Source organism: Serinus canaria, chromosome 6 (genome assembly GCF_022539315.1).
Source record: "Serinus canaria isolate serCan28SL12 chromosome 6, serCan2020, whole genome shotgun sequence".
Lineage (NCBI taxonomy): Eukaryota > Metazoa > Chordata > Aves > Passeriformes > Fringillidae > Serinus > Serinus canaria.
Genome location: NC_066320.1, coordinates 26,939,131 through 26,951,506, shown reverse-complemented (window position 1 = coordinate 26,951,506; position 12,376 = coordinate 26,939,131). Strand labels below are relative to the sequence as shown.

Below are 12,376 nucleotides of genomic sequence, written 5' to 3'. Positions count from 1 at the left end.
TGATTATCTCTACATACATCACCTTCTCCTCCCTGATCTTTTCCCTTCAGTTTTGGCACTTACTTAATCACTGAGGTCTTTTTTTTTATTCAGGAACATGAGCAGCCTTTAGCATGGAAGGTATCTGAATGTGGAATCCTACATACAGTAAGTTTCACCTTTAAAAAGAACAAAAAAAGGGACATTTTTATAGCTTGTTATATCTGCTAATATTTGTGCAACTATCTAACTTGTGTTTGAACTAGCTAAATAAAAATTCTCCATTAAGAGAGATGAGTATTTTTTTTTCCTTGCTGATACTGGATTTGCTTTCTTCAGATGGCAATAGCATCTCATGACCTCAACCTTCTCAGCAGAATTCAAATATGAATGTGTTTGGAAATGGGTCATGAACCTGAATACTGAAATATGAGTTCAGAAACATGTTGTGGATCACAGTTGGGCTAAAGAACATCTTAGAAACGTCCCATGTTCTTCAAAAAAAACAGTCTCACACAAGGAGATGTGTAGTGCTTGATAAGCAATAGGACACAGGAGTCCAGGGCTCTGCCCTCAATACCCAAACCACTATAACCACACATCCACTGGTTTATTTATTTGGGAAATAAACCATCCAATGGTTTATTTCCCAAAACCTGCAATTTATATGCATTAGGCAAAAAATCCCAAGTAACTCCAGTTTATGGCTGCCCAGTAACATCTCATGGTGTTGCTCAAACTCTTCCTCAAACTCTGCAGTGCTGGCTGGCCTTGTGTTCCCCACACAGCTCAGGAATACAAGACACCACATCAGAATGATGCTGAGGAGATGCTCCGTTCTGGAGTTGTTCATGCCAAACTTAGACCAGAGTAAACTGGTTTGAATTGAGCCTCTTGAAATGAAAAAGAGGGAACTGCTTTCTCATTTGGCTCATACCTCTGAGTCAAGGTTAGCCAAGCTTACCTCCTTTCTCGTGGACCTGCTGATGAAGAAGTAAGCCTCCTCCACACCCTGGGGCTGCAGATCATTCACAGCCACCACGTGGTCTCCGTGGTTAAACAAACAGCCCAGCCTGAGAGGACCAGCCCACTGTGAGATGCTGTGGAGGGCAGAGAACAAAGGAAACACAGAGGATGTCCTGTATCACTGCACTTTCTGGACAGGACTGCATTCATGGGGCTGCCCTCTGGAAATGACACACTCATTCAATGACTTTGTACATTTTTGATCTGGTTCTGGTTGAAACCATCACTAATTATTCCACAGCATGCTGGATTCTTCTTTACAACAGCATTTGAAATACAAACTCAAGTACAAAGAGAATTGGAGGGAGCAGAAGGAGTCACTGAAGTGCCAGCAAGCACTGCCCCTGCCCTGATCTGCCCTGCCAAAACTGCACATGGGTGTCTGCTGCTGAACACTTCTGTGCCTGACACTTATTCCCATCTCACAGGCACTGCCACAAGACATCCAGACTTACCATATTCGTCCTGCTGCTTCAGTAAGTTTGAGGTAATTGTTAATATCAACCAGGGGTACGAAAATATCCAGTTTCTGCAGCTGCATCTCATCTGTAACTTGACTGTGAGAGAAAAACATCAGAGACCACAGAATCATAGAACAGCTCAAATTGGAAGGGACCCATAAGGATTATTGAGTCCAACTCCCTGCTCCTTGCAGACTCCCTAAAACTAACTGCTGTGACTGAAAGCATGACTAAAGTGCCTCTGGAATGCTGACAGGCTTGGCAAGATGAAACCCATGAACATGTCTGTCTCCTCTGCTACCAGCTGGAGAAGACACTTACCTGAGCAGTATGGACAAGTGAACCACTGAGAGGGGTAATGAGTTTTGCCTTCTCTGGAGGGCTGGCTGCAGGCTGGTGCTGCTTTCTGGGAATTTTGTGCCTTTGTCTGCTTCCAAGTCTCTTGGACATGCACTGTTGCTCTGGCATTTGGGAGGGGATGGGAGCCCATCACGTCTGCATGTGAGCTGGCATGTCTCATCCAGCAGCTTACTAAAGAGGAATGATGATAAAAAATGAAGGGGTTTGACATTTCCAGGCACTCTTGCTGTGTTTGAAGCTGGATCAAGCAGCCCTCAATAAAGCAAAGGATAACAAGTTCTTGTAGAATATCCAGTGGACAAAATAAAATCCAAATAAAATAAACAGCCCTTCTAAAAATGGACCATAAATCTCAAAATAAAGGTTTTCAGTATGCAAAAACTATTAAGCCTGGAAACATTTCAGCTACAGCATGCCTTGACAAAGAAACTGAGTACAGATTGTTGGCCTTGGCAGTACTGGGTTCTGCAGGGATGTAAAGCTGTCCCTTGGGAGATGTGACAACTCAGAACTACTTGAAATCATTTTGGTTTTATTTGATAAGCCTTATATTGCCTGGAGCTGACTCCCCATTGTGCCCCAAACAAGACTGGGGTTAGTAGCAAAAGCTGCTCTTGGTAGATTTTAACTCAGATGGCATAACCTTGTGAGGTTTTTTATAGTTATTCCCTCTGGGGGGGTTCCAAAGACACAGACAAGCTTGATTTAATCTATTGGGATTGTCTGGTCAGTGGGTCTGCATTTCCAGTTGCCTCAACCATGTAGCCTAAGATCTGACTGTCTGTAGGTGTCAGGCCACAGCTAACAGCTACTGACCCCTCCTCTGGCTCAGGAGGAGCTTTACCCTGCAGACACAATTCTCTTCAGTATTCAGTGCTGTATTGTGGACGTTGTAAATTTTCCTTGTGGCCCTAGAACTGTGACACAAAAGTTCAGGTCATTCTTTGTGACACTGTACCTTCAAAACACACAGCATCAGAGCTGCTCTTTGGATGGCAAAATGAAAGTGAGGATGTGTCCTAACCCACACAATTTGTTCATGAAAAGTTGGGAGCTGATGCCCAAACCTTTCTCTTTGAACCTCTAGATAACTCTGCCTGCTTTGGAGAGCACCTGTCTGAAAGGCTGTTGGAGTTTGGCTGCAGTGACTCAGCAAAGTGGTGAGCTGTTGTCATGAAAACCCAGGAAAAGTGTGAGTCAACAAAAGGTGCTGCATTGCATAGTCAGAGCTTGTGTAAGTGCAGGAGTCTGCAGTGTGAGCTTAAATTTCATGTGGATGAGTGTGAATTTGACTTCAGTGTTCCCATGAATGTTCCCATGAACTTTGTGAACTCAGACCCAACAAGGACTCATTCAAACAAGATCTTGTTATGCAAATACCAGAGATGTCAGCTCTATCTCTATTGCTGTGCCACACCTCATTTCCAAAACCCTGATGAAGTTGTTACTTACAGTGATTTCATTGACATATAAATGTTCTCCTTTACTGGGCTGTTCTGCACTGGCTTCTCTTGCACAGGGACATCAGTCTCAGCTGTAGGGTCAGGCTTTGATACTTCAGCAGTGCACTGGCAGAAACACACAGCAATATGAGACATTAATGTCATTGCCCTGCCTACAGAAGTAACCCCCATTCATCTCCTTATTTTGTTCAGTGCTCGTGCTGTTTCAACATATTGGCTAATATGGCCTGGGTTTCCTCAAATAAGTCAATTCCCAGAAACTGGGAGCCAGAAAGGTGCTTGAAACTTAATAGTTAATGCTGGGATTATTGGCACTGCCAGACTGGGATATGACCAGCTATATTCTGAAGTACTACCACCAAAAAAAACCCATAAAAATTGTTGCCTTTTAAATTAAGCAGGCTGAAAAAGGAGACTTGTACTTTGAGTATGCTTGACTTAGAGCACTTAGATTATATGGCCACATCACCATTGCTGATGTCCTTCAGTCAAATGTACAGTCTGTGACTTCTGCAGAAAACTGACCACTTCTCCTGACCACTTATCTTCTCCTGAAATTAGCCTCCCAAACTGGGTGTCAAAATTTGTATAAAATTAACATCATGACTTCTCCTGCTGCCTTGTTTCACACTGAAATGCTGGTACCAAAGTGTACTGCAGTGTTTTAAAAGTGCTGCTTTTATGCAGCTTACTGGTTTTTCAACAAAATTACATTTCAAAATACATAAAACTAATGTACTGTTACATTCTCTAAATGAAGCTTCCAATTTCAGAAAAAAACCAACCCTACCCCATTATACAATAGGCAAAAGCCATTAACAAAGAAACAGTCAGTTTGGGGAATTTCAACAAAATCAGCAATGTTTTTGTCAAAATGCCACTTTGCACCAGGAAGATCCTTTGAATGAGTCTAGTGTATTTTTTTTCTTGTTTAAATGAAAGCTCTATTACCTAGTGCTTTATCTATGTATTCCTTTTGCAAGGTACAAGTGGTTCCTCCTACCAGTTCCTCTTTGGCTCATTAAATGTCTCCTGTGTCCTTGGAGCTGTTAGCAGGGCAGCAGAACTCACAGCTGATAAACTACCTTAGCTAAAACATTGCTGGGAGTTTGGTAATAATCTTCTTCTTCATCCTTTTTGATGTTTTCCTCTGGATCTGACAATGGCAGGTTTTCCTCACTTCTTCCCAGAATTTTATCCTGCTGAAAGAATGGGTTTGTACTTAACAGGCTCAGTTATACAGAATAACATGCATTTTCCCTTTTTGTGCAGAAGTAACAGAATCAGCAAATATTCACAGAAAACATGGCAAGATACATCCTGTTTGCATGAGTGACAATTGCTTAACAAAGAGTTTTCAAGAGCTGGGCCTGGATGAGGGAACCACTAATAAAAAGCAAAACACATCAGATGCTTGAAATGGGGATTCACACTGCTAAAAGGAAGTAAATACAAGGGATTAATTAGGAAGTCAGTGGTCTGCATGTCACTGAGCAGAGAATATGTCCAGAGATGTTAGCAGATGTTAAACTTATGAGGCAAGAGAAATATTTTTATCCAATGAACAAACGCTGTTGTTTCTTGATCTCTATACAGCAAGGTTATTTATTTTTCACACATGCCAAAACAGAAACATGAGCTTTGTGCTATTCCCTCTGCTTCAGGCTAAAAAGCCAAAATCCAAATTCCTTATCTTCTAACCCTCATGGTCAGCCTGTCCCAGCCTGAACAGCTGCATATAATACCTGCTCTCTGAGGCATTGGAAGTATGAGAGGAATTAATGAATAAGACAGAAAAGGTATGCACAAGGAAGAGACACAAAGAAATTCTTGACATACACCCAGAGCAGGACTGGTTAAAATCAGACCAAGGGTTTCAACTCAGTGCATTTCAGAGCTCAGACTCACAACTGAATTACTGCAACTTTATAAAGTACTGTGCATCAGCTGAGCTATGCTGACTGCCCATGGCATTGCCATTGCAATATTCACTTCTTTCCTCTAAATGTAGCTGTATTATCTCATACTTGCTGTCAGCCTACATACAGGGATGGTGATGGCAGCATGTGATTTAGCACCCTGTTAGCTGTGATAGCAGAACAGACTCTTTGCCCTGTATCTCAGCCACTCCAGGTCAGAGTTCAATGCATAAGCTGCCAATAAAGATGGGTTTGAGCTGCAGAGGGGAGTGCAGGAGCCTTGGTTGTGCCTTCTGTCCTCTTGACTCTGCTGCAAAGGCAGCAATCCATGGCAGAGGAAAACTGCTGCAGGCACTGGTTCAGGGAACACAGGTCAGAACACTTAGCCACTAATACAAGATAACATTCATCTCTTTATCTTCCCAAATCCCTCCTGCTAGATATGGAAGTGAAATTACTTGAAGACATATTAATGCTGACAGAAGGTCAGTTCTGAGACGTGCCTCAATTTAACAAGTTCTTGTTCTGTAATTTAGTGACACTGACTCGATTGCTACTGGCAAAGGCTGAAGAAATAAACCATTTAGGAACAACTGTGGCACAGCTGAGAAATGGGCAGGGAGGGACAAATCCTGAACCAGTGCAAATGCAGAGCTTTCTTTATCAAGTTTACAAGAGCTGCCACAAGTTGCAGTTGCTGCACAGAAGCTCTGGGGCTCTGATTCCAAAACCCCTGAACACAGGTATTTCAAGCAAGTTTTAGGAGATCATTTTCAGTGGTAAACAAGAAAACAGACTAAATATTTAGGAAACTTTCATAGTGGAAATCAACTCAATGTGCTAGGAAAGAAGGTGGATTATTGTAGTCACAGACACCCAGGTGAGATAAAAGCCAATTCACTTCTTCAGATGGAACAAGACAAGAGCTGTTTGATCTGTTCTGCTCACCAGGCTTGGGAAAACTCCTCTTGGTGAGTCACACTGAGCCTGATGGGGGCCAGGATCTGAATAAGGCCTGTTCTTGTCTTCTGTAGAACCATTCTCCTGTATAAAAAGGAAAAAAGTTGACTCCTCATAAAGATACACTGGAGGTGCCTGACCCACATTCAGCTTCCTCACAGAGCTTTGTGACTGCAGAAACTCAGCAATTCCTTGGCTGCTATTTCACCCTGACACTGGACTGCAATTGCTGTAGGACAGCAGCAATGCTTTCCCTCCCTTCTATTTAAATATTGAGGGGAAAGTCAGTAAGGCAGAGAGCAATTGGATCTGAACTCTCCTCTAAGCTTTACAGCCTAAAAAGAGAGACAGAAATAAAAGCACAATCCCAAATCAGGAGGAATGTGGCTAGCAGCTGCCAAAACAATCATCACATGCCTGTGCCAAGGCATGTCAAAGCAAATCTTCAGGAGTTTACTTAATGTTTGCTAAAATTTGCCAGTCAGTTGAGACAACCAGTGAGGATTGTCTCTCATTGCCTTCACTTACATGCAGACTTGCCTCTAAAGCATTTCCCTTGTGGGGACTCTGGTGTTCCACCCAGGTCCTACTCAGGAACCCCACCAGAAGAGTCCACCCAGACACCCACTGCAGAAACTCGGAACAACTTTTGATGGAGAAAAACCAGCTGTGCAAAAGAAATGTCGCAGTCATGCCTAGGCACAGACTCATTATGAAGGACAGTTAATTTGTTTACCTTCTGGTAGCTCTGCCTGTCTGGAAAGCTGGCCATATCTACAGAACTCAAGAGCAGTGGCAAAGAGGAGGTCCGGCTTCTGACTTCTGGGTTTGGAAGATCTTGGTTCTAGAAACAAGGGAAAAGCAGTAGAAGAAAACAGGCACCTGTTGGGTGTGGGCTAAAATGTACTGACACATCTCACCAAAGCAAATTTTATTTCTAATGGCTCAGAGGCATTGTCTGCATGGCATTTTTCAGGCAGACATAAATTTGCCCTGCTTGCATTTTGAGCTGTGTGGGAGCTGCAGGGATGTGAGGACTTAGTGCTGAGTCTAAACTGAGGGGCCTGGCTGGCTGACAAGGTGCAGAAACTTGGGCCTGAGCTTGAACTACCAGGGCTTCCAGCTGATTCATAACATTGCCAGACTGATGCAAAACAACATGTAAATATACCTGAAATGCACCCCCTAAGTATAACACACAAGTTTTCACTCTGATGCATCACAGGTGTGGTTCACTGCAGCATAATATAAATCTTCCCTCATTTCCATATAGCTTACTCTCCAAAGAGATTTCTTCAATGTGAAATCAATCCCAGTGCAGACGGACTGTGCAAAGCCTGCTTGATGCATAAAGCCAGGCTACAGGATTTAGATGAAAATGAATTTCTGAATAACCAAGGTCAGAGGCAACTTGCAAGGCAAAGATCAGGAAAATTCCTTTGCACAGGTTTGTAATGAAAAAGAGAAAGACCTTTTCTTTTTTTCCTGAAATAAAGTACAGTAACATGTCACCTGAGGGCAGCATCCCCTTCTTTTGTCCTCCCTGCAGACTGAAGATATCAGAGTGACCCAGTCGTCTATTTCCTGCCTGAAGTTGGAACAAGAGGAGTGAAAATTTACTCACAGGTAACACACAAGGGCAATTCTTTTGCCCACCTACTTCTTCCTATGGGGCCCAAATTAAAAAATTCCTGAGATCAAGGGGAAAAGCCCTGCACATTTTCAGGAATGAGCGCTTGTGTGGTCATAACCAGATGGGAAAGTCTGACTCAGAGAGCTAACAAGGCTTGGGAGTGCATTTGGGCCACCAGGATGAGAAACAAGCCATGAAAGGGCTGTTGAAGCTGTTTCTCATGTTTGCAGTGGATTTAGTTGGATTAATTCTGGAATGCTTCCCAGGGAGCGTGGGCTGTGAGAGCCGCGCCCCAGGGGGAGGCATTGGGTGCCACGCTCAAGCAGCACCCAGGTATGTGTTTTTCTTCTTATCAGTATTTCACACATCAGCTGCTCTTCTGCAAAAAGGCCAAAATTCCCCCTGATGTGCTCGTGACTGGGACACTGAAGAGGAGATGCTGGGAACCAGCAGTACAGGAGCACTGTGACAAACGTCCTGCTCCCTCACCCAACTGAGCTTTGGCTGGTCACCTCCACAGAAACAGCTCCTGCCCCTCTTCAGGACTCAATTCCAGCCTGAAAAAGCACAGACTGCACCCCCCTGCTGCAGCAAAAGCCCCAGCCAGAACTTTGGGGATCTGTTTTCCTTCAGGAGAAGTTTTGCCTTCACTCTGCATCCCTTGATTAATAACCTAGATTTCAGGCAATATCGTGGTTTATCCATGAGGAGCAGAACCTTCTCTACCTCCCAGGAGCTGCTGGGTGAGAAGGCAAAGGTCTCTGCTCTTTCTTGTCCCCTGACAGCACAGTTTGAAATGGCACTGCCACCCCCCTGCCATCCCTGTGCTCCCTCTGCTGTGACTGGGTGGCTGCAGGGAAGGAGAGCTCACCTGCCTGGACCTGCCAAAAATTAACCCAGTTATGAGCAAGGGGAGGCAATGCCACAGAAAAAAGCTGTTTTCCACTGGACCAGGCAGCTGAATCACCTCATCCCAGAGCTGGGCCATCAGCAGCTGAGACACAGAAGGGAAGGGAGTGGCTGTGAAGGAGCAGGGCCCTTCCTTGGGGCACAGCTTCATGCTTCACTGTGTTAACAGCACTGCTCACTGCCTTTGCACATCCTGCTACGCCCACCTGCTGTCCCCAACGAGGTAGTAACGCCTGCTTCCAGTGCTGATGGACATCACCTGCTCAGGAAGGCATTTAAACATCTTCCTCACCGTTTCCATGACTTCAGCATCACTTATGCCAACTTGAATACTTATGATTCTGTGAAGATAACCATAGGAAACATGCTATATAACTCTACACAGTTACATACAAATACACACACACACATATCTGTGCATGTCCATATTTTAATCTGAGCACAGCTTAATATGAAGAGATCTGCAAGGGGAAAGTTCAATATTTTTCCACAGAAAAAAATTGCTCAAAAAATAAATGCACACATTCAAAAGAGGTGGTCTTTCAACAAAGTCTCCAGGCAAAATATATGAAATTAACTTTTCCAAAGTGCCCAGACTATGGATCCTCATTTCTGGAAAAGGGGCTTTTGGTTTAATTCAGAATCTTGAAAAGAAACAACAGTGAGAAAAATTTCTTGTGGAAGTTTTTTAACCACTATAAAACAACAGATTTGATTTAAAACTAATTGTATATTAATAGTGTTTTAATGGAGGGGAAGAAGAACAGAAGTACTCTTAATGGATTCTTGAAGCACTACTTCCATTAACTTCCAAGAAGCCAAATTAATAAAAGTAATAACAACAATAATTATGGTAATAATGTAACCACAGACCACTGAGCAAGCTGCAATATTTTTGAAAGCTTCACAATGTAAATCCTTTTAATGGAAGAAGCAACAACAGCCATGTGGTGAGTGACCTCCTTGCCTAACAACTCCAGGAGCCTGGAGTATTGCCCTCTAGATCTGACAGGAAATATTTACCTTTCCCATTACATTTTCAGTTTCCCTTGCACATATTTCATACCACCCATGGCATGGTAAAGGGTGCCAGCCCAAAGGCAGTGACACTCAGTCCTGCTGCAGTAGGCATGTGCTGGCAGAAGGGAAACAACCAACCCAAATTTCTTGGCAGAATAGGAGGCAGTGAGCAACCATAATCAGCCCAAAGGGTTATGAGAAAGTCAGGAGACCTTTGCACAAACCTGCAAAGCACTTTGTGAGGCTGCAAGCTGGCAAAGGGTGTGTGCCACAGCTGAGAGTGGCACAGCCTGTCCTGACTGACATGTGAGTGACAGCAGGGCACTGTCCTGCCAGGTGAAATGTGTCCTACTGCAGGAACACAGCCTGTGGCATCGTGGAGCCAAGCCAGGTATCCCCCTGGCAGAGACAGCACAATCACTCACACACTAGTAAATCACAATAAAGCAATTCAGGATTTTCACTTTTACATATATCATAGCTGCAGCAAAGCCTAAAACCCATGGGACTCTTTTGTGGAGTTCACTGGGTTTGAATCAAGAGCCCAATCCTGAATTGTTCAGTCAGGAACAAGTGCCTGTGCAATCAGTGGCCACTGAAGAGGGCTGACACATGACTCAAAATCAAAAATATGATGCATTTGAGCCACATACTGATCAACAGCTATGGAGCCTTTCACGTGTTGGCCTTTTAGGTACTTCAGGATGTAATTCCCTGTGCTGGACTTGGACAGGACAAACAGACGCCTCTTCCAGGAATTCTGCCAAAGAAAAAGCAATTTGTGCCTCATTAAAATTCAGGAGAGCAGATAAGAGGGATTGCTGAAAAATGACTAATCTGTGCTAGTATACCTGTGAGCTGAAAAGTTGAAGAGGTGGTGATTTGATGAGGAATCCGTGCTTGCAGACTCCACCTTCAGGGCAAAATGTATTTTGAATTCTCACTAATCAAAGAGAAATGAACAGCACCATTACTTAACTTGCTGTCAATTAATCTCTTTAAAAAGACCTGTTTGAACTGGAAATTGTTGCTCAGCACTGGGTTTCTGTGCTTAAATGGCCATAAAACAAACACAAATCAAGGCTAAAATATAAAAAATATAGAGCCAGGCCCTGCTTCCCTGATGTTAATGCTGACAACTGGCCCAAACTGCAAACTAATGGCAGTGAAAATGTAGGGGCTCAGAAGATATCACAAGCTGCTGCCTTAGTTAATTGATCTTATTTAACTTTTGGGGTCTGGTCTCATTTAGCTTTATAATTAGAGATCTGAAATGCACCCCTCAAGAAATTCATAGATGGCATTCAGGCAAGGATAGATCATCTCACAGCTTTACCACTGACAAAGTTTAGTACAAGAAATTTTGTACCTGCAGAATTTCTTTTACTTGTAGAAGCCATCCTGATTGTTTCTTCCACCCAGATAACAAAAAGAGCAAAAATGTTGAAGCTAATTCCTTTCAGTTTCCTTGCTGCAGAGCAGCATTTCACTGCACACACAACTGCTGTTGAGAAAGTAACAAAAATTTTACAAGGGTTAATTTTCATACTGATGATCAAAATGAATAAAATAGCCATAATAACTATTTATTTAAATATATTCATAAATAATTTATATAATATTAAATCATACACTATATGCTACATTTGTTATTTTATAATACAATCACAAAATTACAAATAACAAATATTACCCACTTTTATAGGCAAAAAGATGATTTGCCTAGAAGTGATGAGGGCTGCCAAGAGAACTTCATTTGGCCCTTTCTTTTGCACCAGTCACAACACCTGTAACCTAGGAATGCTGCCTCCATGTGTGGTTCTGACACTGCTTTGCCAGGATGATCAGTCCTGCACAAAACCGGCATAACTTGGCCTAAAGAGTTTAAAATATATGTAGAAAATACATTTGTAATACTATAGCAATTTTAATAATTTGCAAGTTTGTCGTATTAATACCTTTAATTAATGCCTTTTCAAAAGATTCCTTTTGCCTTACCTCAAAACTCTCCTTCCCTGTAAAATCAGATCTGGGCTGGAAGTTGTTGTACCTCCCAGGAGGTTACACAGACCCCCTTGTGCCACCTGAAGCCACAGAGCCTCTCCTGGGAAAATCAGAAGGATTTCAAGTGCTGTTCTCTGGCTCTTTACTGAGAGCCCTGGCTGCACTGAGAGATTTAGGGGTTTTCCTCTGTTTCTCTTTCTTCAGTGATTTACACCAGTAAGCAAACATGGTCCAGTCAGGAGTAGGGTGGTCAGGAATAGGGTGGGTTTCGCATGGAATTTTACCCTGAGACACAACTAAACCTATAGACTTGAATTCCTCCCGTTCCAGGATGTAAAAGGGATCGACCCACTGCAAGCTTAGGTCCATCAGAGGTTTCTGCACATTTCTGTCTGTATTTTTTCCAGTTTTTTTTTTTTCAGGGAAACCTTTGCAATTTTTGCCTTTTGGGAAGAAAGATTTGTTGTACAAACGCCTTGATAAACTGTTATGAAATTTTCTTCTAGGGTTTTCATCTGTTGCCTACCAGAAAAATAAAAGGACAAAAAAGCAATTTCCAAAACTAAAAATGACTGTACACCAAGTCAATAGCAGGGGCACACCTGGGGTTGCAATGAAAGGCAATGTATTGTTCTGTTCAGT

At 42.8% G+C, this 12,376-nt stretch overlaps 1 protein-coding gene across 1 annotated transcript; it reads right to left on the bottom strand.

The window, feature by feature from the left end:
* PLEKHS1 (pleckstrin homology domain containing S1) lies at positions 1-11,130 on the bottom strand. Its single transcript, XM_050976528.1, has 13 exons — positions 11,100-11,130; positions 10,582-10,673; positions 10,384-10,490; positions 8,917-9,051; positions 7,681-7,756; positions 6,905-7,012; positions 6,157-6,252; positions 4,375-4,491; positions 3,279-3,394; positions 1,788-1,997; positions 1,461-1,562; positions 944-1,079; positions 1-158 (listed from the first exon to the last, which is right to left on the bottom strand). The coding sequence occupies exons 1-13, from the start codon at positions 11,128-11,130 to the stop codon at positions 90-92; spliced, it is 1,395 nt and encodes a 464-aa protein (XP_050832485.1). The 3' UTR covers positions 1-89.
* Positions 11,131-12,376: the final 1,246 nt, after the last annotated feature.